This window comes from Cimex lectularius, unplaced genomic scaffold (genome assembly GCF_000648675.2).
Source record: "Cimex lectularius strain Harlan isolate CLEC.00 unplaced genomic scaffold, Clec_2.1 scaffold320, whole genome shotgun sequence".
Lineage (NCBI taxonomy): Eukaryota > Metazoa > Arthropoda > Insecta > Hemiptera > Cimicidae > Cimex > Cimex lectularius.
This window is the reverse complement of record NW_019394176.1, coordinates 326,686-354,058: the sequence shown is the minus strand read 5'-3', so window position 1 is coordinate 354,058 and position 27,373 is coordinate 326,686. Positions and strand designations below refer to the sequence as shown.

Below are 27,373 nucleotides of genomic sequence, written 5' to 3'. Positions count from 1 at the left end.
TGAAGTTTCTATTTACTCTTTATTGCCCAAATATTGAAAAATAGTAAATATATCCGATTGAGGTGTAAATTTACATGGCAGTGGTCTTTAGGCGTTTTTGTTTTTTCCACAAAAATCCTAAGTATAGATCCAGGCTCACTTCTTGGCCCTTTCTTGTTTACACACTTTATAAACAATATTTCCTGTTTTTCCACATTATTTGACACTCTTAATTGACAATAGATCTTCATGTCAATAGAATGCATCGATTATTCTTGACAAAATTCAGTAACCAAAGTACCAAGATAAAATATTCCATGAATTCATCCTGAATAAATTATATAATTATCTTTAGTGATAAAAAAAAGATTTTTTTGTCCCTTATGTTGTTCCTCAAGGCTCACTTTCTTGTTTAAACACTATGAACTACATTTCCTCCTGTTTTTCCACATCATTTTGAACTCTTTGCTGACATTTAGATTCCAGCGAATGTTATTCGCTATATGTTGTTAACAAAATTCTCTAACAGAAATAATAAAATTTTCTACAATGTAAAGAAAAGTAAATTTGTTAATGATAAACCTTGTAAAATGTCAGTGTGTAGTTGTAAATGGGATTTTTCCTAATGAATGAATATCAGGCAAAACGGAAACTCCAAGAACACACATTCTAGCTGCATTAGATAATAAAAATAATAACAGATTGGATTTACTCTCCACCCAGATGATACAGTTATGTTAAAAACATTATGAAATGAAAGTGGGTGGCAAGTTGGAATATTGTATGAAAGTAAGCCAGTTGCACATAAATGACCAACTGAAGAACTTGAGAGAAAAGAATTTGTGTTCTCTCTAGATTGCAAATATGTTGCATCAGCCATAATAGGCTTTTAATAGACAACAATCTTCTAACTTATTCTCGATGTATTCGAAGTTGAGAATATATCATTCCGACTGTAAAACATATTTTATGTACATACATAACCCTTTAGGCAAAGGCTCAACCTTTCGAGTGATTTGAAGTAGTTCTAGGTCCTCAGTGTTCATTTCGAAAAGCACTTTTCAGCTTTCTTAAATTTTTGGAATTTACAATGAGATTTAGGCCTTTACCCAAATTCTTTGAATGTTTGTCCGCTAGTGTTTGAATGAGTGTTCTGCGTGCAAGTTCTTTTTTTTTTCTGGAATTTTTGAGGCCGCTGGAGCGGAAAAATGAATTAATGAAAATACAAATTGCGGGGTAATAAACTACAATGCCCAAAATCGCAGTTAAAATAAGATAGCGCCCTCGGAAAAAAAAAAAAAAAAAAAATTGTTTTTTGCATACATTTGGCCTGCCAAATTAAGTATTTTAAAATGATAAATTAAAGCTTTGGATTAGTTTATGAGTGAATTTTTGGAGTCAGAATTTTATAGCACTCAGAAGGGATATAGCTAACCTAAGATAGAAGGTGAATGTTAGGGTGTGAAATGAACTTAGCGACAAAACGCCCTTAAAAATTAATAATAATAACATATTGGAATGGCTATTTAAATATTAAATTGTGAGATAGAGTTATGGCTAATTGGTAATAAGAAAAAAAGTGAGATATCCTCTTGTCGTCTGTACTCGGTCGAGTGTTGACCTGCAATTTGGTCGTTTCTGATCATTTAAGTCTGCCTGTCCTCGATGTTTGGGCCAGGTTCACTTTAGTGGGTTTTTCATTGAATAGAAAAAGTTGCAAACATTCATTAAAGACTGTCTTTACATTTGCAGATTCACTATTATATTTTTTTGTACATAGATACATAGATTTATTTAACACATGTGTGGGAAAAAAAATGAAATCTGAAAAAAATTAAAAACATGTGAGCCGTGATAGTCTCATGTTTTTTTTTTTTTTTTTTAATGGCTTAAGAATTTTTGAAAATCCATATTTTTTGTTAGAACAATTTTGCAAAAGAAACACACATGCATGTAAGTGTTTTTGACTTTACAAATAATTTTATATTATTAAAATAATCATTTGACTTTTCTTTTTTTTTCTTTTTCTTTTTTTTTTAGTTGACCATTTGTTAATTTATAGCAGGGACATTTCTGAAGGGGGACCAGCCCACTTTCCCAAGAAGGATATCACATCAGCAAGGGAATTGTCCGTCGGGTGCATCCTAGACGTCATCTGGAGAGCCGAGTAGTCTTCTGTGTTCGCCGCTCCTCTCCTGAATCTGACGTGTTTATGAAGGACGGGATACCCCGTGACGAGGCAGGGCTGGGCCGGTGCGCCGGACAGTCCTGTGAGAGAGGCCGGGTACACGCCACGGTCGTCAATAGGCAGGGCCATGTCGACGCTCCGATCGACAGAGACAGATAAGACCCAGTCTTTCACCGCTTCTATCTCGTCTGACCGGAGATAATTGCTTTCCGGAAGCGGGACCTGCTGTGGGAAATCTGTCACCAGGAGGTCTGAGTGATCGATAGCTCCTCCTCCGTCTTCCATGGCCTCGATCACATCAAGACAATGATTCAAAAAGACAAACGCATCTGTGTTCATGCCAACTTCCTTTAAAAACAAAATAAAAATAACTACCATATAAATAATTTTTAAATATTTTTACCTTAGCGTCCATCCCTGCTTCAAAATATGCCTTATCTGCCGGTATTATGTCTGAATAGCGCAGTAAAGATATTGAAATCTTTGCCACCAGTTTGTCCGTATTACTCAGATATCTTAAAGCGCTTCTCAATGCATAATAATGCCCGATCATCATGATCGTTTCAAATTCTGTCTGCGTCGGTGTATTCGCATCCGGAGTGTTACTCATATTTTCCGTCTGAAATCGACACAATTAAATTTCTTTTCTGTTTTTTTAATAAAAATTCACTTACTATTTCAAAAAAGAGATCTCTCAGCTTAGCCCAGGATTTGTACGTTTCTTTACTTGTATGCGTCGATATGACTTGAGAAGCTATCGTCCTGTAAATGTTGTAGTTTTGAGGTAAAGGAGCCGCTCCGTGTTGGGCATAAAGGTCCAACGCTTTCATCGCAGAACCAGACTACAAAACGATTCCCTCTTTTACAACAAAAATTTCGAATAAAATAAGTTATACCTTGATCAAATGAGCGGCGTAAAGTGCGAGGTATTTGTTAAGAACGTGTATTCCGTTCGACTTCGCCATGTCTATAGCTCTCTGCCATTGTCCTTGTTCACAGAGCAAATCAAGTCCTGAAATAATATCGACATCCGCCAACTGATCCGCCCTGCCCTGCGACCTCAACGACTCTTTATACCTGCTCTCTACGTAGGGCTCAAAACTAAAGAAATTATTTTTCAAATAGAATTTTATTTAAAGAAATTATTAACAAACCTCGGTTCAATGTCTTTGACTATTTTTAAAGCCTTCTGCCAATCCTCGTTCGCTATTAGAGTATCTAGTGCTTCTTTCACCATGTCCACCGCCATGTAAAGTTGAGCTGCCATGTTGTGCTGTTTCATTTCAACCAATCTTGCACCTGAAATAGTAATTTTTTTTATTGATATATTTTAGACTTTTAATTATAATGATGAAGATGAAGTAAGGAGGATGACATAAGTCGAAAGCTTAACAACAACTCTTTATTCCATTATTTTGAACTAACCTAAAATCCGAGTCACCTCTGTCGCTTCATCCCCGTCTAAATAATTATTTGTGATTCTTGCAGCTTCTGTCAATGCTTTCACGATCGTACTAGCATCTTGACAATTAGATACATTTACCTATAATCAAATATTGTTGATGAATTTACCATTTATCTATGAAAGAAAGTAGACTTAGTTTTCTACATTATATTTCTTGATTTTTCGACCATCCTCAGCAGCCATTTTTATATTTTTATGATTACAAGAATATGCTCAATAATTAATGATGATGAGGCATAATTTGAGATGTTAAGAATTTTATTCAATTTATAAGAAAGGTTTTTAATTATAAAAGTAACACACAGCTGAAATGTCGACGGAGGTGTTAAAGAATGTAATGTAGAAAACACAAACAGGCCGTCTTTCTTCCTTGGACGAACTCTCAAAGAACAAATACTGAAAAATGGAATTTGTGTTCAAACCTTAAGGTAGCACTTGACAGCAGTTATATATTGCCCGCTTGACTCCCATTGTTTCGCTTCGTTTAAAAGTATGGTCACATCACGAGCGCCTCTGTTTCCGACCATTTTGTCATACTCGGCTTGCACTATGGCCAGTTTGGTCGGTAAATAATCCCGACAGACACGCAACGCTTCCATCCACATGCCAGCATCCTTTTTACGAATATATGTTTATATGTTTTTTTTTTTTTTTTAAATCATAAACCGACCTTGTACATTTGAACAATCGCTTCCGGCTTGTGTGCCCTTAGGTTGAGCGTTTCGAATTTTTCAAAGTTTTTCATTCTGAATTCATCCGTCGCTTGGGCATGGAGGACTTCCTGCATGAGAGTCTCGTTCTTAAGCGTCTCGGCCAGGCGTTCGGCGTCGTCCCATCTCTTGTGATCCATGTACATCATGACGGCGTCCTTGACCTTCCCGCTTTTGAGAAAATGCTGTTCGGCAAGTTTCAACTCGTCCTTCGCTTCAAGATACAACGCGTATTTATGATGGATCTCAGCCATTTTCGTTTTCAACCCAGTTTTTGCCAGGTCGAATGCAAACTCAAACTAACAAAAAAAAATTTAATATTACAAGCTTTGAATCGTACAAATTTATGCGTTAAAAGACCTGATTGCTATCACAAGCGTATTCAATACAAGGAGACAGCAGATCGTATCTGTTCAGCAATTTCACAGCTGAATCTCCACCTAAGCTCTTTGCCCATGCAAAAAGCACGTGTCGCGCAGATTGTTCTCCTCCTCCTTGCTTCGCCACCTAAAAATGCACATTTTTTAAATTTAATTATTCATTTTAATTAAAATCCAATGAAATTATTTACTTTGTAAGCTTGTTCCCACATTCCATGAGACCTGAGCATATTGACTGCTGTCGTCCATTCCCCGGCTGCTACATACAGTTCTTCAGCGCCTATAAAATTATTCAAATAATTAAAAATTCACCGGTTAATTTTTAAACAAACCGACCCAAGATGTTTCCCTCGTCTTCTAGTTGTTTTGCTAAATGGAGATTCGTCATGTTCAAAAGATCAGATCTGTACTCTTTAACGAGTTTAAGCATCTGGAATAATACCATTGTTTTAAAAACAACTTAAAAATGTTAAATCGTAAATTGTTTTACTTGATCATGCTGCCTTTGATTTTTATACATGGCTATTGCCGAATCGACTTGCCCTGCAAGTACGTAAAGCGTCTCGGCATCTTTATACTTTCCCATCGTCTCACATTCCTGAGCCTTTCTCAGCATTATTTCGTTCAGGAGGCTACTTTCCAAATGAGCCGATGCAAAATTGTAAGCCTTCTCCCACTCGCCTGTAATTAAATCATTTTATATTATTTCTTTTCTTGGCGTGTGCAATTTTTTTTTTTTTTTTTTTAACAGACCGGCATCAAAATACATTTTCACACCATCTTCCGGCCTTCCGGCCTGTATGAAAAGTTTCTCGGCGACTTGATAGTCCTTCACGGAAGCAAAATGTTGACAGAGTTGAGCGTAATGTGTCGCCACTGAGCTGATATCATGCACCGCCTGAAATTTTTTACAATTAAAAATTTGTTTTGGTCGTGGTGTGGGTTTTTTTTTTTAACCTGAAGAATTTGAACTGCTTTCTTCCACTGTCTTGCTACAATGGCAGCGTCTAGTGCTTTCATGGTCTTCCCCGATTCGATATAATGGTTGATAGCTGCATCAAGCTGCTTACTCTGGAGCAAATAATCGCCCCATTCTTCTTCCAAAGCGACCACGTCTGAAAAAAAAAAAAAAAAAGATCATCGGTGTGTTTTAAGATTTGGCATAAGCTATCACCTTGCGGTGCGACAAATCGTGCCAAGTGTAGCGCTGTGGCGAAAGCGTTTCCTTTTCTGTAACACTGCATCGCTCTCATGTTGTCGCCTGCAGCTTCGTAAACCTGCCCTGCTTGCTGGTAAAGCTCAGCTTTTGTCAGTTCTGCTGTGATTTTCTTCAGGAGCATCGAGTCTTCGAGCAATTCGGGCTTTGACACGACCAACCTGCAATAATCGGCTTAGAAAAAAAAATTTTTTTTTTGTGTTTGTAAGATTTTTATTCACCTTCCAGCTGCCGCGGGTAAACCTGCTGATAAGTAAAGGTCTATCGCTTCCGTATATTGGCCTGATTCTTGTTTTACCTGGCCGGCTTTCTCCTGCTGGCCTGTTTTCATTAACCAGATGACATATTCGTTCTTAAGAAGGCTAAGTTTTGTATAACCGCTGGCTTCAGCTAATGATATCGCTGTAAAAAATCAAAAACTTTGTAACAATCAATTTGATTTATTAGAAATTGTATCAGATTTTTTTTTTAATACCTTCGTCCCATTTATGAAGTTGTTTATACATGTCAAGCGCTTTGTCAAGTTGATTCTGTTCTAGATAAACTGCCTCGGCTGTTTTTAACTGTTTGTTCAGAATGGCCATTCTCGCCCATACCTCAGGACAATCCATTCCATCGCCGCCGTTCGTCCTGGCAAAATCCTCTGCGATCTTGAGAGTCTCGTTTAAAAAGTGAGTCTTTGGTATATCCCCGAGTGCAGCATAGCATCTAAAAGATTTAAAATTAAAGATTGAAATTTTTAACAAATATTTTTTCCACATACCTTAAAGCGACTCTAAGATTGTTCAGCTGTAATGTGATTTCGGCTAAATTGTGCCACATCGCTTCAGTTTCAGTGCTGCTGGGTCCGAGCGACTCGAGGAACAATATAGCTCTGCCGAAATCCGAATCGTGTACTGCAGTTCCGAACTCGACCAACCCTTCGTCGAGCTGATAGCCAACTTGATGAGTTCCTTCTTGAGCTACGATCTGAACAATATTTTGGTATTAAAATGAACACAGGTGTTCTACAACAAAAAAAATTCACCTCGGTTTTTTTATTCTCTCGTACAATGTCGACTATTTCCCCTTTCACTGGAAAATTTGTCACCCTTTCAGGCGTATCGATATTGTACCAGATGCAAGCGTTATTTCTAGACTGTGCTACAACAACATCACTCCCAGGGACCCACTAAAAACACAGAACAAGTTTAAAAAAATAAAATAAAATAACAAATTAATTAAAATTTTAAATAATTACTTGGACATAAGTGCAATAACTAAGGATGACTTGTCGTTCTCCCGTTCTTGTGTCCAATAGGGTCAAGCGCATTTTTTTATCCCTGAAAAGAAGTTTGTGACTCGTCTCGTTCAACTCGAGCCAGTCGATCTTCGAATCGTGCGACACTTGGAGCATCGGTATTCCAAATACAAGATCGACTGAATTTTAAAAATTATTAATAATTAAAAATTAATTAACATTAAAAATTAATTCACCAATGCAGATTGTTTTTCTGTCGAGCAGATAGGCCAGTTTTTTATTGTCATCTGTCGAATTCGGATGTTTCCTTTCGTTCAGTCGTACGCTTATTAGATGCGGATTCATAAACTCAGTCCTGCATTTTTCTCTCATTAATATTTATAAAATTAAATAGTTTAGGAAAAAACTACCTGACTGATGCTAATATTTTATTATTGCCGTATTCGACCAGAGTTAACTCGCCGACATTAAATATAAGACAGACGTTTGGATTGTCCAGGTAGAACTTTTCCTGGCTACCTGTGTCAGTCCAGTTCACCTCGCTCAACAAGTTTCTATGAAGATCTCCTTTATTTAAAAAAACCAAATATTTTAAAAAAGAAAATTTTTAAAAATAATAGATTTTTTACCTAGTAAAAGCGTTTCAGGGGTTCGTGCGACTAGATATCTATCGTTTCCTAGAATCCTTACATCGTCTATTTCATAACCAAATCTAGATCTTAATATGACGCCTCTGGAATTGTCATCTAGTGGTTTTACAAGGACCTGGCTTGCACCAACATACGTCAGTTCAAATTTGTTCTTCCAGATCATTCTCCTGCGATTTGAATGAAATTTAAAATAAGTTCAAAATAAGTGCGTTAGAAGGGGATTTACTTAATGACGGATTCGAATAGTTCGACGGAGCCGCAAAGCGAACCGCACGTGACCCTTGATCCATCTCGCTTCCAGCTTAAAGCAGTTATCGTATAAAGATTTTCAATTTCTTTAACCGGCATTTCTTCCCACATGACCTTCCTCGGGCTCCAAGTGTACGTTCTAATTCTAAAAATTTAAAAAAAAAATTATTTAAAATTTAATTTTAATTTTTTTTTTAGGTATTACCTGTTGAAACTTCCAACTGCGACAGCTTGCCCGCTGGGGCTGCATGCAGCGACTGTGAATTCCTTCTCATTGGCATAATCGAATTGTTTGAACAGATGGCCGTCGGTATCGTAAACTGCTACTTTCCTGTCACACCCTGCTGCAAGGACGAAGCCCCCGGTGGGCCATGCCAAAGCATAAGGAGGTGTTGTATGCATAACGACGCGACACTGGATTAAAAAGTTCAAATATAACGTTCGATTAAAATTCCTAATTTATGACATACTTGTTTTTCCATTGCGGAATCTTCTGCGACATAATATCTAATTATGCTGCCGTCAGCATGGCCGGATAAAAACCCCGTACCTCGCACACTGTTTATAAAATTTGAATTATTTCTTTTCAGCGATTTTTTTGTGATTTTAAATGCTCACTTTGAAGCGAGGGAAACTACGAAAGAATTGGCTGAAAATAGCGTCTGCGTCTTGTTGGACGCCAAATGGGCCGCTCTGACTTTTCCATCCGCCTGTCCGAATATGATCGGACCTTCGCTCAGCCATATCAGACAAGTCACAGGCGACTGCTGCGGGAATTTGGAACAAATGACTTTTTTGTCTCCCCTGAAATTAATATTTAAAATTGACAAAAATTGGATGGGGAATCGAAACAATTTCACTCTTACCAGTCGTCTCCAAGTTTGTAAATATATATTATATTATCTGTTTGTCCGACTGCTATTTTATTGGAATCGGGCGAGAAAGCCAACCCCTTCACTGTATAGCTCATACGGCCATTCTAATCAGATAATTTATTTTCAAAAATAAATTGTATTATTTTTTTATTTTAAAACTTACTTTTGAATTAGCCGGCTTTGTAGGAAATTTATCTTTTCTGTTTCCATTCTCGTCAAATAATAATATACACCTGTCATAATTGCACACGGCTAATTTCAGATTGTTCGGTGACCAAGCGATGGCAAGGATGTTCATTGGCGCATCCTAAAAATCAACTTCAGTGAATTTCCTCTGTGATTTTTTTTTTTAAATCTGTTTCACTTACTTTCGCCTGAAGTATGTTCCTTAAATGTTTCAACTGCATTGTGCGTCAGGGATGAGTGCAGCTAGTCAACCTTCAATGTTTGCTTATCCGCGACCATAGCGACCAGGGGTGAAGCACAAAAGACCAGCAAACAGGTTGCACAATATTGTCTATTCACACTCTTTAAACACTCAATATTACATACAGAATAACAAAAACCCACATGACTTTGCCTTGTGTGTTTTGTTTAAACAAAAAACAAAAAAATCTCATTTATTATAAATTTTAAGTTAAAATAAGGGAGATAACTTTCTTAGCAATGATTACTAATAAAATAATCATTTATGGTTTTTTTTAATACCATACAATGATCATTAATGAAAAACTCAATAATCTACTGTTCAATATGCACAATATTCTATTTAAACATTACTATTGTGTTAGCTGTGATTATTTTTTAAGTGGTGGTTTAAAGTAAGTTTTGATTTATACGATTGATGGAGTAAGACTAAATATTCTGAGGTATCAGAGAGGCACTGGTCTAACCTATTAACCACGGCTGCCAATGGGTCATTTGGCTCGGATTGCATAACACCTTCGATTGGGGAGGATGTTTTCTGCCTAGCTCAAGACCCTGTATGGGAGGTAGTGGATGCTGACTGTAGGCGGGACTAAGTGGTAGGAGTTTGTTCAGTGAGGGATGGTTACGGAGTTTGAGTAAGGGTATTACTCAAACCACTTTAGCCTACTCGCACAGTGCCATATATACCGCGACCAAGACCCGAGGGGTTAAATGCCTGGGTAGACTCGTACCCCATCCCTAAAAGGACTTCATCGGCTCACGTGTCCTGCATAAACCTTCTGGACTTGTTCACAAACCCCAAGATTTTGGACCGTTTTATCTCGGGGAGTGATTTGGTGATGTCCACTCCTTCAAAGATTTCAAATCTAGACCTAGCATACCTATCACACTCTGCGAGGTAGTGCCTTGCCGTTTCTTCTTTTATTTCGCAAAAACGGCAAAAGGGATCTGGTAGGATACCCATTACGAAGAGGTGTCTGCTCAGTGGGCAGTGGCCCGTCAGAATACCACCTATCAGCCTCCTAATTCCCTTCCTTGAGATAGAGAATAGCCATTTCGATTCTGCTGGTTTGATCACCTTAACGAACTCTTTCGATTGCCTGTGTCCGGGGGATAAATTCCACTCCCTAAGGAATTGTTTCATGCCCCAGTTATTGATGCTCTCTTTCGCTGTGCTCGTAGAGTGAGGTAATACCGGTTGTGGCCCGACAAACGCAGTATTAGAACCTTCTTTGGCTAGGCCATCCGCCTTTTCATTGCCATGGTGTCCTTTATGTGCTGGTATCCAAATAAGGGTCACCTTATTCTCAAACCTGAAAGAGATCCTATTGATAAGATCTATAGTTTCCTCCACCAGTCGTGAGGTTGACAAATCTTTTTGTAATGCCCTAAGACTAGCCTGACTGTCAGAAAAGATTTTAATATCTTTTCCCTTAATTTTATTTTCCATAAGTGTTCTACAATACACATTGATGGCCCAGATTTCCGCCTGAAAAGCAGAGGTGTTATTGCCAAGAGGGGAGGAGATGCTGATTCCTAATTTTGGTATGAGGATTCCTGCACCACTCCCTCTTCCTTTGATAAGTGATCCATCTGTGTAGCAGTCTGTTACAATGGTCATCATCCAGACTATAATTATAATCACAAGGGGTGACTACCTGAGCACAGTGCCATAACACGGATGGTCAAATAAAGCCCCAGTCTTTCCTGACAAGGCCTTGATGCGAAACAATTCTGAACTTTGCCACCAATTCCTTAATTGCCTTGGGTTGTCTGGCGGTCTGAGTAGCTGGCTATTCTGTTTACAATGCCTTTTAATTATCTATATTGAAAGCTTTTAATGTAAACTTTTTCTGCCTCTAAATAAAGTTATAGCAATAATAATAATAAAATATACAAAACAATAATGACAATAATATATTTTTTAAAACATTAGTTATTTATAATCGAATGATGTAACCACATGACAAAGAAAAGGACAAAGAGAAAAAATGAAGGGAAAAAGAAAAGGAAGAGGGAAGAAAAGGAGATGATGCATGTCATTTTTAAAAACTCAGATGCCATGGACTTCAAACAAGCTAGCGAAGAAGCAGACCATACTTCCTCAGAAAGCAAATTCTATAGTCTTCACCCTGCAATTGTGAAGGATAAGGCTAAAGAGGTTTAGAGGAGTGTTGAAGGCTTGAGATATGATTATGCATTTGGATAAAGCATGAGGGGAAAAATTTGATACACATTGAGGACATTTATTTAATTTAATTTTAAATATATAAATTAAAACTCTAAGTTATAAGTGTTTAGTATGTTAAGGTTGCTGAATACATAAATATAGGAAAAAATATGTTCACTTGGTTTAAGATCATAACAGTATCTAATATAGGAATTATAAGCAATTTGAAAGCAATGAGCAGTTTGAGAGTCTAGGAAAGTGAAAAATAGCGCTACAGTCAGAGAATAAAGGAATTATTAGGAATTTAATAACGAGAATTTTAGTTTCATGTGGACTGAAAAAGCTGAGGCATCGAAGAGAATGGAGTCTTGACTAGATCTTTTTAATAATAGGGCTCACATGGTCATGCCATGTAAGCTTGGAGTAAAAAATAACGTCGAGATTTCTAACTTTAGGACAAAAAATAGTAGGGCAAATGTTGATATGAGTAGGGGATAATCTGAACTAATTGCTTTATAGGAAATTAAATTTGTCAGGGTTTAAAAGAATGCCGTTATTTCTTGAGAGAATGAAGATCATGCTTCAGAGATGTTGAATGTAGGACATTGGATGTAAAGTTGAGTATCATTGGCATAAAGATGAAATTGGGAGAAATTAAGAACTAATGAAAGTTCATTTAAGAACATGGAAAATAGAAATGACTAAGAATAGAGCCTTGGGGTACACCAGCTGGAAAAAAATATTTTAAAATTAATTAATAATTGTGTTAGTCGAAACGTTGGCATGATAAAGAAAATGTTTCTCTAAAACCTACATTATACCAGACTGCATCTCACGATATCCAAATAATCATTAATAATTGTGTAGACTCCCCAGTGATAAACTCCAATTTTATGTACCTCCTTACCACCTCAGAAGTCAAAAAATATTCTTAATATAAGCATAATAATTTTAGTTAGTTAAAAAAGGTACAAATGTACTATGAATGTAGTTGTAATGCTTTACTATATTATTTTTATATATTTTTTCTATAATTCCTAGTCATTATAATCATATAGATAGGGGTATAATCATATAATTAAATCTTTGTTGTTTTATTTATTAGGATTTTATTTTTTTCCTTGATGTATAGTATTGCGTTTTATTCTTTATTAATGTTGAGTTAGTTATAAGCATTATATTGTATTTTTTCTCCTTGCTTTTGTATATATANTATAATTTTTTTTCAGATAATTTTATGTACCTCCTTGCCACCTCAGAAATTGGAAAATATTCTTAATAATATTATATAAATAATCTTAATATTATATAAATTAATTTGTATACTTTTATTTTAGCCAACAGAGAACATTATATATGGTATTAATTGTTTTAAAAAAAAATATTGTGTCCAATAAACAACAATGGAATATGAAATATGGAATTAAAACCTTTTATTTCGTTATTTTTTCAAAATTTCTTAATTAAATTTCTTTGAGTAAAGAATGTAATAATTTCCAATGCAATTTGTAATAAAAATGAAATAGGAAAGTAAATATTACAAAATTGTCTATATCCCTAGTCACCAGTTAATAAATGATTTGTCATGTATGAAAAAAAGTGTTTATTTCCATTGTGTTAATTTGTTTTTCTTATTTTTTCTATTTCTATTAATTGTTATTCTCATTTATTATAAAATTAATTAATAATTGTATAGATTCCCCAGAAATCCTTGGTAAATTCCAATTTTATGTACCACCTTGCCACCTCAGGAATCAGAAAATATTCCTAATAAAGCATAATAAAAATAAAAAATAAAAAAGGTGTTTTTGTGAACTATCTCATTCTTGACCTCACTACTTCAACTGTTGATTTATTTAATACTTCCATCTCCCCGTTAAAACGTCAGTTACTTACAGCATAATAATTTTATTTAGTTTAAAAAGAATCTCAATACTATGTATGTAGTTATAATGCTTTATTATATTTTTTTGGATAATTCCTAATCATTATAATTATATAGTCGGGGGGGGGGGATTAAATCTTTATGTTGTATTAATTGTAAGGATTTTAGTGTCTTTTTTTCATTGATGTATAGTATAACGTTAGTACAACATATTTTTTCTCCTTACTTTTTTTTGTTGTAAGAAATGGGTTTTTGACCCATGAAATAAATTTTAAAAAAAATTGTGGGACTACATCCCTCAAACATTGGCAGGGATTTTATTTTTATTTTTTTAAAGCTAATAGAGAACATTATAGGCTATATTAATTGTTTAAAAAAATATTGTGTCCAATAAACAACAATATGGAATTTAAACTTTTTATTTTCTTATTTTTTCAAAATTCTTTAATTTAATTTTTCCTTCAGTAAAAACATAATAATTTCTTATACATTTTAATGCAATTTATAATAAAAATAAAATAAATATACTAGGGAAAGTAGATACTACAAAATTGGCAATATCCCTGTTATTTTTGATAGGTTTATTATAAATGATTCGGTCGAGTATTAAAAAGGTGTTTATTTCCATTGTGCTGATTTGTTTTTCTTTAAATAAAAAGACAAAACAGTCTCTCATACGATTTAATTTTGCCAAATGGGAAAAAAATCTCTTTTTTGAAAATAATTTTTTTTTTTGTAGATTTCATTCTTGGATACAGGTTTGAATCTTAGCGCCGTCGGGCTCGAGTCGGATCAATTCGGATCAATGTATTTCTAAAGACAAACGTATTCAGAAACAAATTTAAAAGGTATCGGCCAATTAAAGATGCACAGTAATTCGTATATTGAAATAAAAAGGGGTTGAATAAAAATTAAAAAAAGTTCGTTTAATCGGGAAGGGTGGGATCAAGTCCGCTGGTATAGTAGACGGTAGCGTCAGGTTATCCATACACATACAATATGGCCGCGGCAAAGGACGGGTGTCCTGCAACTTTCGGGAGTTAATATGCGCCGTCAAATCGTAAGAGAAAGGGATTTCTGAGAAGCGAAAGGAACCGAGCGACAAGTCGAGGGACGGCAGATCCAGATGTGATGGGGGCGAAGGCGAGCACGGCGAACGGTGAGGGCCAGAGGGAAAGGACTTTTTCGACGAGCAGTTCCGAAGTCGGCGGGAGCGGCGGTTTCAACATACTCAGGGGTATACCCGGTGTCGTATCGGCAGACAGGGCCCGCTCCTTCTCCAGCCCGGACGGTCGGGAGCTGCAGAACGGCCAGGAGCACCACGCCGCTTTCGAATCCGTCGAGACTGACAGCAGTTCCACGGAGGAACACCTAGACAGCCCCCTCAATCCGTTCCCGAGGGTCTACACGCCACACTCCCTGCCTTCACATATTTTCTCCTGGAACGGTGAGTCGCATTTTGTTCATTTCACCGGCCCGACGGCCTAGCAATAAGACAATAACAATAATAACTGCCAGGTCACATTCTCATACTCTCACGTCCGACCGCATCTTCCATAAAAACAATCTTGACCGACATAATCATCTTTTATTATTACCTAATCGCTCGACTTGAACCCTCCTTTAAAAATCTATAAAGACGAATAAGTGGATAAAGAAATATGGCTTCGTTTATTTTTTTCCTCCTCATATTGGATTTTCACTTTATTTAACACAATCACTTGGTTACATACAAATCAAGCTGTCATACGTGATGATTTAGGCTGAACTGTTCATAGTTACAAGTGTTAAACCTAATCGTAATGATAACATGTATACAGAACATGCAAGTGCTAAACTTACATTCAGAATGTCTGCGTATACGTTTGTACATGCAAAAATGGTAATCTTACATTCAGTATGACATACGTCATCATTCTCCTACTATGCAAGTGCATAACGTTAAACTTAAAACATCATATGATTATTTTACTTACATGTTTTTACAGGCAAGTACTAAACTTACACTCACATAGAAAGTCATAGTGATCTTTCTGCTACCATATTTGTATTGTATATGCAAGAGCTAAAAGTTAAACTCAGAATGATACACTTGATGAAAGTGCTAACATGTTTGTATAGGCAAACGCTAAACTTACAATTAGAATGTCATAGTGATCGTTTTGTTCACATGTTTGAACGTGCAAATGATAATCTTACACTCACATAGAATGTCATAGTGATCATTCTGCTAGCATATTTGTATTGTACATGCAAGTGCTAAACGTTAAACTCAGAATGATGTACTTGATGAAAGTGCTAACATGTTTGTACAGGCAAACGCTGAACTTACATTCAGAATGTCATACGTGACCAAAGTGCTGAAATGTTATATTTTTCATGCAAGGGCTAAACTACGCTCACAATGTCATAGTGATCATTCTGCTAACAGGTTTGTCCGTGCAAGGGCTAAACTTACATACAAAATCGGTCAAATATAAATCAAGGTGTCATAGGTGATGATTTAGGCTTATTTGTTCATAGTTGCAAGTGTTAAACATAATCATAATGCTAACATCTATACAGGACATGTAAGTGGTAAACTTACGTTCAGAATGACATATGTGATCATTCTGCTGCCATGTTTGCATTACTAGAGTACACTCATGTCACAAGTGATAATTTCGCTAACACTTCGATGAATGCAAAAGTTAAAATTAAATTCATAAATAAGTGTTAAACTCACATTCATAATTAACTGTCATACGTGATACATAGTGCTAAACTTGCATTCACTTAGAATGTCATAGTGATCATTCTGCTCACATGTTCGTGCATGCAAGTGATAATCTTACATTCACTTAGAATGTCATAGTGATCATTCTGCTCACATTTTTGAATATGCAAGTGCTAACTTACATTCACTTAGAATGTCATAGCGATCATTCTGCTCACTATTTTGAATATGCAAATGCTAAACTTACACTCATTCTGCTCACATTTTTGAACATGCAAGTGCTAAACTTACACTCATTTAGAATGTTGTAGTGATCATTCTGCTCACATTTTTGAACATGCAAGGGCTAAACTTACACTCGCTTAAAATGTAGTATCTTTTTATTCTGCTCACATATTTTTTGTACATGCAAATGGTAATCTTACATTTAGAATGACATCGGTGATCATTTTGCTAATGTGTTTATACATGCAAGTGCTAAACGTTAAACTCAGAATGTCATACTTGATCAAATTGCTAACATGTTCATACAGGCAAACGCTAAACTTACATTCAGAATGTCAAAGTGCTGACATGTATTTTACGTGCAAGGTCTAAACTACACTCAGAATGCCGTAGTGATCATTCTCTAACATGTTTGTACATGCAAGGGCCAAACTTACATTCCAAATGTCACACTTGATCGAATCAAAAAATATGTTCATACTTGCAAATGCCAATCTTACACACATTCACTGACTTTCATTTAAAAAAATTTTGTGTGATACTTGTTTGCATCATGTTTATACATGTGAGAGCAATGATTTTATGCTATAACTTGTTTAGGCACATGCCAATTGTGCCAAAAAATCATATTGCTATTATATTTTATATTTTTTATTATAAACATACTATAAAATCATATTGCCATATTTTTTTATTGCTATGCTTAGCCATCACAATCACGTACATGTTTGATTTAATTATCAATTTGTACAAGGAAAAATTTCCAGTCTTTTTCCTCTCTCTCTATCTCTTTCTCATGAAAACTAACGAACTATTATTTCTTTAGTTACAAGGGTCATGTTTGATTTCTTGACATATTCACATATATGTTCACGCCATACATTTTTGTCAGAACTATACAATTATATTGTATTGAGATATACAAAATTTTCTATATTTAGTTTGTCTTTTAGGGTTGATAGTTTTAAGGTATCTATTTTATTATTATCTTATTGATAATTCCACAATTTGGGGAAAGTATAAACAAACAACCGTATCAGTATAAATTGACATTATCTTGTCTCGTAAACAAGTGTACTCCGTATCTTGGTCAAACTCCTTGTTGGGTCCCGTTTTTTTCGCCTTTCTAGGATAGATGAAAGGTTTGTGATTTTAGGTTTGAAGGGGCTGGTTTATTTTTCGAGAGATAATTAAATTTTAATTTAGATAAATAAAATCGATCCCTGTTGTCTTGAGTCTAGCGCAGCAGATAACGTTGGGTGGTCAGTTTTATCGATAATTATTGTCATTTATTTATCAAAAGCCACAACTTAAACCTTGAAAGGGACGGGAAGTCTGTTGAAAAGAATTATAATATTCGATAGATTAGATTCCTTTATACCTCCAATAAATATTATACAAAATTTAGATTTTCATTTTTATAATCTTTATGTAGGTAATATATTTTTATAACTTCTGATTTAAGAGGTAAAGGAGCTCAGGAGCTTAGAACAAAAAGAACGAAGATTTTTTCCCATCCGAGGTTATATCATTTGTTTAAAATGTAATTTTGATATAGGTATAATCAATCAGTTTGGAATTTCAAATAATAATTTGATATCGAGTTGAAGCAAGATTATTGGTTAGAAAGTCCCAGGAGCTTAGAACAAAGAGACCAAAATTTTGGCCCATCAGAGGTCATATAATTTGTTCAAAGTGTATTTTTGATATAGGCCCAGTGAATCGGTTTCGAGTTTCAAATGTTAATTTGATATCGAGTTGAAGTGAAATCATTAGTCACAACAGCTCAGGAGCTTAGAACAAAAAGTCCAAACGTTTAGCCCATCCGCGGTCATATCATTTATCCAAAGTGTATTTTTGGTTTAAGGCTAATATTTCATTATGCAGTTTCAAACAATCGTTTGGTATTGATTTAAAGCAGAATTATGGGTTATAACAGCCCAGATTGTAAGAACAACGTGTTCACAGTTTTGGCCCATCCATGGTCATATAATTTGTCTAAATTGTATTTTTGGTATGCGCCAAATTTATCACTTTTTGGTTTAAAATGCTGTTTTACTAGCCATCTGAAGCAAAATAACGGGTCAGAACTGCCCAAGAGTTTCAAACCACTCGATCACATTTTTGCCCCATCCGAGGTCATGTCTTTTGTCCAAAGTTTATTTTTAATATAGGCTTAGTCTCGATCGGTTTAAAGTTTCAAACGATAGGTCGATATCGATTTGATGTGAAATCATTGGTCACAAGAGCTCAGGAGCTGAGAACAAAAATACCAAACTTTCGGCCCATCCGAGGTCATATCATTTATCCGAAATATATTTTTGGTATGGGTCTAATCGATCAATTTTTAGTTTTAACTGATCAATTACTTTCGATTTGAAACAATATTATTGACTAGAACAACCCAGGAACTCAAAACAATGTGTCCACAGCTTTGGCCCATCTGTGGTAGTATCATTTGTCAATGCTGTATTCCCGGTATGCTCCCAATCGAATTCAAATTTTTTTCAAAGGTTTTAAATCATCTTTTACTATTCGTTTGACGAAAACAAGGGGATCAGACTGCCGAGGAGTTTTAAACCACTCGACCCCAAGTTTTGACCCATCCGAGGTCTTTTGTGTATTTTTGGTATAGGCCTAGTCTATTAGTTTTGAGTTTCAAATAATAGTTTAATGCTATATTGAAGCAAAATTATTAGACACAATAGCCCAAGAACTTCAAAGAGACCAAAGTTTTGGCCCATCCTTGTTTTATACCATTTGTCCAAAGTGTATTGTTATATAGGCCTCATCGATCAGTTTGGAGTTTCAATTGAAATTTTTGTACCAATTTGAAAGAAAACATATGGTCGGAAGGCCCAAGAGCTTAGAACAACAAGACCAAACTTTAGGCCCATCCGAGGTCATATCATTATATCCAAAATGTATTTTCTGCATGGCCCTAAATGATCATTTTGTGGTTTCAAATGATAGTTTAGTATCGATTCGAAGCAATATTGTTGGACAGAACAGCCAGGATGTTTAAACCACCGACCAATGTTGTAAACTTAAAACAACGTGGCCAAATTATTATTATATTTGTTAAAAACTATTTTCAATGTGCAATTCTTCGGTTGTGAATTTCGGAACTGCGCTCCGATTAGCACTGCGTTAATTAATTAATGTTGTGCTTGTTAAAATTTCCTCTCCTCTTAGCGAATGTTTTCCTTTAGTCGATTACCAAAGAAGCTTACTTGTTTTATCAAAATTATTCTAGTAGGATAAAATGTCTGTGATATACCGAATTTGTTCGTTTGTGTGATATTTCTGTTGCACAGCAGTTATAAATTTTGCACAGCGGTACTAAGCGGATCCAGGGATGATGGTTCTACCCCCTTTCCCGTTAATATTGGACATGTTCTTTGGAGTTTAGATACGATTTCTTTTCTTCTTATCTCAATCTAACGATGTGATAATATAGGTCATATCACCAAGGAGAGTTAGGTTTGTCAATTACATAACGGGCACTGATGAAAAATCACTGTCCGTCCTTCGGTTTAAATATAAAGTTTCACTTTCTTGTTTTCCTATATCAATCCAATACACGATGTTATTTGTTAATAAACTTTAAATATTATTATGTATTAATAGTGTATGACGGGACTATTTTTAAGTTATTTATTGTTATTGTTACTCTCTCTCAGATCAGTATGGTTGATTGGAAAGTTTGTCTTCCAGAAAAATGTGCCCAAAGTTTTGGCCCATCCGAGGTCATATCATTCATCCAAAGTGTATTGTTGATGTAGGCTTAATCGATCAATTAGTAGTTTTAACTGGCCATTTACTATCGATTCGAAGAAGTATTATTGGTCAGAACAACCCAGGACCTCAGAACAATGTGCCCAAAGTTTTGGCCCATCCGAGGTCATACCATTCATCCAAAGTGTATTTTTTAATGTGGGCCTAATCGATCAATTTGTAGTTTTAACTGGCCATTTACAATCGATTCGAAGCAGTATTATTGGCCAGAACAACCCAGGAGCTCAAAGTTTTGGTCCATCCGAGTCATATCATTTATCCAAAGTGATTTGTAGTATGGGCCAATTAATTATTGCCGCTCGTGGCACTGACTTTTTTATCTCAACCAAGACCTTACATAGAAAGAATAATTAATTGGAAAAAAAAGAATAATAGAATATCGATTTGAAGCATAATGGTTGGTCAGAACAACCCAGGACCTCAGAACAATGTGTCCAAAGTTTTGACCCATCCGAATCAAATCATTGTACAAAATGTATTTCTGTTATAGGCTAAGCGATCAGTTTGGAGTTTCAAGTAATAATTTAATATCGATTTGAAGCATAATAGTTGGTCAGAACAACCCAGGAGCTCAGAACAATGTGCCCAAAGTTTTGGCCCATCCGAGGTCATATGATTGCCCAAAGTGTATTTTTGTTGTAGGCTAAGCGATCAGTTTGTAGTTTCAAATGCTAGTTTAATATCGATTTGAAGCATAATTGTTGGTCAGAACAACCCACGAACTCAGAACAGTGTGCCCAAAGTTTCGCCCATCCGAAGTCCCTCTTCTGTCCAAAGTTTATTTTTGGTATGGGCCTAGTGGATTAGTTTGGAGTTTCAAATGATAGTTTAATGACGTGTTGAAGCAAAATTATTAGTCACAGCAGCCCGGGAGCTTAGAACAAAGAGACTAAAGTTTTGGCCCATCTGAGGTTATATAATTTGTACAAAGTGTAATTTTGCTGTAGGCCTAACCGATCGGTTTGGCGTTCCAAATGATAATTTTGTATCAATTTGAAGCAAAACAAAGGGTCGGAACAGCCCAGGAGCTTAGAACAATGTGCCCAAAGTTTTGGCCAACCGAGGTCATATCATTTTTCCAAAGGGTATTTCTGTTAAAGTCCTAAATGATCAGTTTAGAGTTTTAAATGATAGTTTATTATCGATTTAAAGCAAAATTATTGACCAGAACTTCAAGACTATAGTTATTAATAATTTACAAGCTTAACAAATCCTAAAACTTGCATTATTGGGCCTTTAGTGTTTTTTATTTTTTCAAAAATTATGCTAATGAATTACACAAATCTGCACGGTTTATGGTAAATAGTCAGCGCTGTAATAATTTGACGTACGGTATTAATATCTGTGATGGAAAATTAAATGGATCCTTTCTGTTTAAGGTGATTTCCTATTTGTTTATTCTGACGATACGATTTCAAAGCGTTTGTTTTTAGAAGTTTAACAGAGAGAGAGAGAGAGATGAAAGTTTCCTTTTTCGGAAAAACAGAACGAAATGATTCTGATGATTTTGCACCTGAAGCTTTCTTAAGCAAAATAGCTGAAATCAACAGTCGGTGGCACACTGAGGGCACATTGACAAATGAGCAGCAAACCAACTCAAGACACGACGTCCTTATCCTTCAGCTAAAAAAATCGAGGTCATGAAATATCACGTTCGTCTCTTTTAAAGTATATGCACTTGTTGCAATTGCTCCAGTAAAATCTTTGACCGGTGTCATAAAGTGTGTATGGATGTTCTACCAACGCACCTTTCACATCAGTGCAAGAGTACTCTGTATTCACTCGTCGTTTCATAACAATCAGGGCGCCGATGATAATGGCTCCTAATTTCTAGCTTATTATTAAATTTAAAAGAAATTTAAAGATAAAATTTTCCGGTATTAAATTCAGCTCAATTTTTATACGAATAATGTTGGCCAATGTAGCATGACCTGGCGGCACATTTTTGTCTCGTCACAAAAACAAGGTCCCGCGGCATGTTGCGACTGACGAAGGTCGATTATTAATTATTGTTTATGATAAGTGCACTTTCCCGGCAGTCTGGATTGATTTCGTACTGCCGTTTTTCCGAAAACTGAAATCTCTGTTAAACTTCTAAAAACGAATGACTTTGAGGTCATTCTATCAATTTTCGCGTCGTTGACTATAAAGAGTTACAAACATGTTAAAACAGTGGTTAAACTTAGAACATTTTCCTGTTACTGCTAATAATCATAAAATTGCATGCTTGACGGTGAAGTTTTTTCCCTTCGGCACAAAGTACTTGGCCTATGAACGCTGGAAAAAAAAGGCAATTTTAAACACGAGAAAAATTCTGGTGATGGAGTAGTTCGAGGAGTTGATTCAACTATGGGGGGAAAAGACCTTTTGCCGTCGAGACACGCCAACCCCCCCCCACGATAAACTGAGTACCACCGCGTGCCGGTTTTCCATCACGTCTAATCCGTTTTATGGCTTTTTTAAAACGAATCCAAATGTTTTGCGTTCTACCCGCTCTGGACGGCACCAAATTGAAAACTTTCTGAAGATATAATGTACAGATCAGAGAAGAAAAACAAAGATAAGGGGTAAAAAGTAAATTGGAAGAACGTCAATTCAATTAATCTTATGAAGTAGTATATTTGCGTATAATACTAACTTTTAAGAAAGGCGCAAAAACCGAACACTTGTATTTATTTGTTTATATTCCATAATAATGTTTAAAGAAATAGAACGGTTTTATGTCGAGAAGATCTCGCCAGAAATAGAACGGTTTTATGTCGAGAAGATCTCGCCCGGGCAGATGTATTGTCCAACGATGGACAGTCCGTTACATAGTCAAAGTCCTGGGTGTGCGCAATGTACCATCCATGATCCAACAGCTTAATAATTTCAGCCCGAGCGCATGCGAAATATAACAACACACATTCAATATGCATTCGCACAAATAAATACATTCACACCTACATGCATGGCATTCATTCCCATTAGTTGATGGAGTAGTCAATATTCCTCCATCAATCTGCAAACAATAACAAAATAATCTATTTAGGGTCGACGGAGTACTTTTATAAATATTCCACCATCGACCCAAGTCACGTACACATCTCGAGGAGCGATGTGGATGCTATTTCGCCATCAGCCCTTCGCCATTCACTCTAATAAATACACTCACTCATAGAAAAGCACATATTTTGACGGTTATATATTAAAAAAATTCCCAATTCTCCTAAAAAGCGGAACAGGGGACCCTGAAATTCGCTATCGTGTCCGAGAACAATTCTTAAATCCGGCGGCATATACACGCTCTGTATGGAGACAAGGCATGGCATGCCTCTATTATGTGAGACACATCGAGCAACCTTTCTCTGCATAAGGGTCTCCTCCACGTTGTTCTAAAGCGGTTTAGGGCCACCGGAAGTCTCGATCGAAGTGTGGTCGACCAAGATACGACGGATAGAGACGATCGATATGCTGCTTTTGCCGTACTACGGAACCATCATTTAACGGGCTTCCTTGATAGGTAGTCAACTCCAGACGGTCCGTAATGTAAAGGTGGCTCCAGACATGCGGTATTCGCCGAATGCTGATAGCTGCCCAACATTTGCCAAGTCTCGAGATACTCGTCTTGGCATTCACCAAATAGCATGCCTATGTATACTCACATGCGGGATTCGTACCACCAGCCAGTATTTGTGCTGAAACATCGAATAGGTATTGGCCAAGTGCCATGCGAATCTTCAACGTACTATCAACCGTTATGGACAACAGTGATACGTCATTGCTGCAGCTGCGGTTACTGTTTTTTTGTAGCGGCTGCAAACCCAGACGTAAATCCTTCACAAAGTACTGTTGCCCCATCTTACTTTCGATCTGTTTCCACGCATCGAAAACCTCGTTCCGATGTTTGTCATCAGGAAGAGAAGCGTTCCAAATTATTGGATCAGCTTGGTACAGATCGAGCAACTCCAAGACTGTTACGTTGGGCCAATCCATTCCTTACCGATGGAAACAACACTATGGTGTTCTTTCATTAATTTGTACTAAAACTTTAGTTAGTAATCGTGTATTATTGAAAAATAAATAGCAGCGTTGATTGATGATTACAGTTGATATCCGTACAGTACAGTTAATTCCCGAATGTGTGGATGCTTTGGGTTCGGCGACTTCACGAATATTTATGCACTTTGAAGTAGTCAAGGAAACCAACAATTAGCCTAGCACCGAATATTGCTGCTTGGCGAATAACCGAGCACCCATCCTCACTAGTTGGGATTCGGCGAACCTTTGCTGTACATTTGGTGAATCCCGCATATCTGGAGGCACCTTTAAGGTGAGCTCTAAAACCGTGATCAGGTTCTCTCATACTGGAGAGGCATCGAGTAAAAAGGCGTCTATTCGCAAATCAGCATCTCGCTTGGACACTTGAACTGCAGTTCTCTTATCAGATCCGTGCCGGTTTGGTTTGTGTCAATCGTGGCCGGGACCTTACAAGGAGAAGAAGAGGAGAACGCTTTGCTTCATGTGCCATGCGTTGAATCACATCCTTTTCAAGTACAGTTGGTATTGGGTGGATGACATGACCGTACCGAACTGATTATCATACAGATTCTTTGACTGCACTGAGGTACATTGAATAATTTCCATTCGTTCCATTTATTGAGAACAACTTGTTCATACATGATAATGCTCCGCATGTAGCTCGAGTTGTCACTCATTACTTGGAGGATGTTGTGATTGCCGCAATGAATTAGCCAGCATGTTCCGACATGAAACCCATAAAACAGTCAGACCTGATGCATTGATTATACATTAGACAGGTTCAAACTTCAAGAATGGGATTCTGTTTCACAAGACGAAATCCGATCGGCTTATTTACTCGATACCTAGCCGACATAAAGCCCTCCGCAAGTCCTAGCTAATAAATTGTTAGTTAAATTTTTAATCTAAAATTAATCGAATTTCCTTACTTTAATTTAGAAAGGTATTTTTATATATTTTTATTATTTAATTAAATTCATGAGTTTCTGATCTCGTTTAATTGGGTTTTTCATTGAAATAAGTATGTATTCAGCTGTAATCTCTATGTATATTATTTCTCGGGGTTTGTGCTTTATCATCTCTCTCTTTTCTATCTCTCTCTCTGCCTTCTCCTTTTTTTAGCTCTCTATCTATTTATTAATTTATCTACCTTTATATCTATAGGTATCTTTTTTCTCCCCCTCTGCCTGTCTTCTTCTTTTAGCTCTTTATGCATTTATTAATTTATCTACCTTTCTATCTGTAGGTATCTTTTCCCTCTCTCTCCCTCCCTCACTCTCTATCTCTGCCTTCTTCTTCTTCTTTCAGATCTTTATCTATTTATTAATTTATCTACTTTTTATCTATAGGTATCTTCTCTTTTTCTCTCTCTCTCTCTCTCTCTCTCTGCCTGCCTTCTTCTTCTTTTTGCTCTTTATTTATTAATTTATCTATCTTTCTATCTATAGGTATCTTTTCTCTCTCCCTCTCCATCTCACTCTCTCTCCCCCTCCCTCCCTCCCCACTCTCTCTCTCTCTCTCTCTCTCTCTCTCTCTCTCTCTCTCTCTCTCTCTCTCTCTCTCTCTCTCTCTCTCTCTCTCTCCCTCCCCTCTCTTTATCTCTCTCCCTCACACGCGCGCGCCCACACACACACAGCGATTGTACGTATTCCTTTTACATACGCGTTTGTTTCTTTGACCTTCCTTCTCTTTCTCTATTTGTGCTTTACATTTGGTATTCATTCTTAAAAATTCTATTTTATGCAGTAAAGGATTTTGCCTGGGTACAAAGACGTAGATCCAAAACAATAAATAACTGATATGAGAATTTTTATTGCCTGGAGGAGGGATGTGAGGCGGATACGTTGTACAAAGGGGCCCACTAATCTACGTGTTCACGTATCGTTCAAAACGTCCTGCGTCACAGAGTAAATTGTAAAATTCAAGTTACGCAAGTGTTGTTTGGTAAACATCTCGCGTATCTCCGTTGCTCTTTTGTTTCTTTCCGCGGTCTGTATTGTTTCTGCTTTAGAATTTCGACGCATCGAGGCAGGACTCACATTCAATCAATCCCGAATAAAATAATTCATCGGTAATTGTGACGGATTTACCCCGCTTGCGTAACATTTCATCAAGGTCCCGTCATTTAGACTGTGAAAATCTTCATGATCAATAAACGATCAGTTTTCCGAAAACCTGTTTGCATGAATTGTACTTTTTAAACCTTCAAACATTCAATTAAGTTCAAGGTTCATCATAATTAAATTTATTCGGGTCGTATTTTATGCCTGTTATAAATTCTTTTCAATAGACGACTTCCTTCGACATTCCATTCAATGTTGAATTTTTATTTTATTTATTATTTATTAATTAATGCGAAATTGTCCATTTAAGAATTTACATTTTTTTTTTGCTCCTTTTTATTTTAATCACCTAGTTATGGTGCCGAATGGCAATCAGCTCGTCCAATTTTACCTCACCCGACCTTTGTTTTTGTACTCAAACCATTGGACTAACATGTATTGGAGAATTTGTCAGAGTGGCGGTCAGAGAATGAGCATCTCAGCAATTCATGACTTTTTTTATTGGCGACGTTTCGGACCGATTATAGTCCTTCATCAGTCAAAACATTTAGGATATGGAGACTGCGAAAACATGCTTGCTCAAGTTACCAATCAAAATTCAGAAATCAAATTTTAAAAAAATTGAAAAGGAAGCCTGTTATTGTTTGAATTCAAATTATTAAACATTCTAACTTTTTATTTTCGCAGTCTGCACATCGTAAATGTTTAGCCTGATGAAGGACTAGTATAAGTCCGAAACGTCGCACATTTTCTGGCCGGCAGCCTGACAAATTGTCCAATCATGTATCCGTCATCCGGTCATTCGAGTAACGTTTTTCATAATATCTAGCCGTCCTACTGTCCATTCGATCTTCTTACGTCAAAGGAAGGAAATAATTTTTCTGCCACCATAAAAAAAAAATCAAAATGCCTCGTCCGTTGTGTTGAAATTTAATTTACCGAGGGTTCAGGGGCGCAGTACGATGTTCGTTAGTGGAAATATCATAGATGGAGACCGACAAATATTTCTCATAAACCCGAGGAATCGAATCCACCCTGGCCCGGTCGAAATTATGTTTCGATTGAGAAATTCCAGACGTGGCTGGGAGGTCTATTGGAAAAATCAACCTGGAATT

At 36.4% G+C, this 27,373-nt stretch overlaps 2 protein-coding genes and 1 long non-coding RNA gene across 4 annotated transcripts in view; 2 read left to right on the top strand and 1 right to left on the bottom strand.

The window, feature by feature from the left end:
- The first annotated feature begins 1,834 nt into the window (after positions 1-1,834).
- Positions 1,835-2,550, top strand: LOC106663102. The gene is made up of 2 exons (XR_001339993.1): positions 1,835-1,932; positions 2,020-2,550. It is a non-coding gene; the product is annotated as an uncharacterized LOC106663102 (long non-coding RNA).
- The window catches only part of LOC106663100 (intraflagellar transport protein 172 homolog), a 31,627-nt gene continuing 6,273 nt past the window's right edge, over positions 2,020-27,373 (bottom strand). The window contains exons 2-31 of one of the 2 annotated variants that reach the window (XM_024229983.1): positions 9,321-9,480; positions 9,116-9,259; positions 8,944-9,056; positions 8,696-8,881; positions 8,548-8,635; positions 8,283-8,491; positions 8,055-8,222; positions 7,808-7,995; positions 7,589-7,745; positions 7,415-7,533; positions 7,179-7,357; positions 6,966-7,109; positions 6,702-6,907; positions 6,414-6,646; positions 6,160-6,340; positions 5,897-6,099; positions 5,680-5,837; positions 5,476-5,620; positions 5,213-5,403; positions 5,059-5,152; positions 4,914-5,002; positions 4,703-4,849; positions 4,303-4,641; positions 4,055-4,246; positions 3,593-3,710; positions 3,322-3,466; positions 3,064-3,268; positions 2,842-3,009; positions 2,571-2,786; positions 2,020-2,515 (exon numbers count right to left, since the gene is read on the bottom strand). In XM_024229983.1, coding sequence (XP_024085751.1) covers positions 2,036-2,515; positions 2,571-2,786; positions 2,842-3,009; positions 3,064-3,268; positions 3,322-3,466; positions 3,593-3,710; positions 4,055-4,246; positions 4,303-4,641; positions 4,703-4,849; positions 4,914-5,002; positions 5,059-5,152; positions 5,213-5,403; positions 5,476-5,620; positions 5,680-5,837; positions 5,897-6,099; positions 6,160-6,340; positions 6,414-6,646; positions 6,702-6,907; positions 6,966-7,109; positions 7,179-7,357; positions 7,415-7,533; positions 7,589-7,745; positions 7,808-7,995; positions 8,055-8,222; positions 8,283-8,491; positions 8,548-8,635; positions 8,696-8,881; positions 8,944-9,056; positions 9,116-9,259; positions 9,321-9,359 — 5,244 coding nt within the window. In that variant the 5' untranslated portion in view covers positions 9,360-9,480 and the 3' untranslated portion in view covers positions 2,020-2,035. Of the gene's footprint in view, positions 2,516-2,570; positions 2,787-2,841; positions 3,010-3,063; positions 3,269-3,321; positions 3,467-3,592; positions 3,711-4,054; positions 4,247-4,302; positions 4,642-4,702; positions 4,850-4,913; positions 5,003-5,058; positions 5,153-5,212; positions 5,404-5,475; positions 5,621-5,679; positions 5,838-5,896; positions 6,100-6,159; positions 6,341-6,413; positions 6,647-6,701; positions 6,908-6,965; positions 7,110-7,178; positions 7,358-7,414; positions 7,534-7,588; positions 7,746-7,807; positions 7,996-8,054; positions 8,223-8,282; positions 8,492-8,547; positions 8,636-8,695; positions 8,882-8,943; positions 9,057-9,115; positions 9,260-9,320; positions 9,536-27,373 lie in introns of those variants that run through there. The other variant, XM_014387676.2, reaches the window with a different exon arrangement.
- Positions 14,126-27,373, top strand: part of LOC106663101 (E3 ubiquitin-protein ligase ZNRF2) — a 28,808-nt gene continuing 15,560 nt past the window's right edge. The window contains exon 1 of the mRNA XM_014387677.2: positions 14,126-14,883. Coding sequence (XP_014243163.1) covers positions 14,568-14,883 — 316 coding nt within the window. The 5' untranslated portion in view covers positions 14,126-14,567. The remainder of the gene's footprint in view (positions 14,884-27,373) is intronic.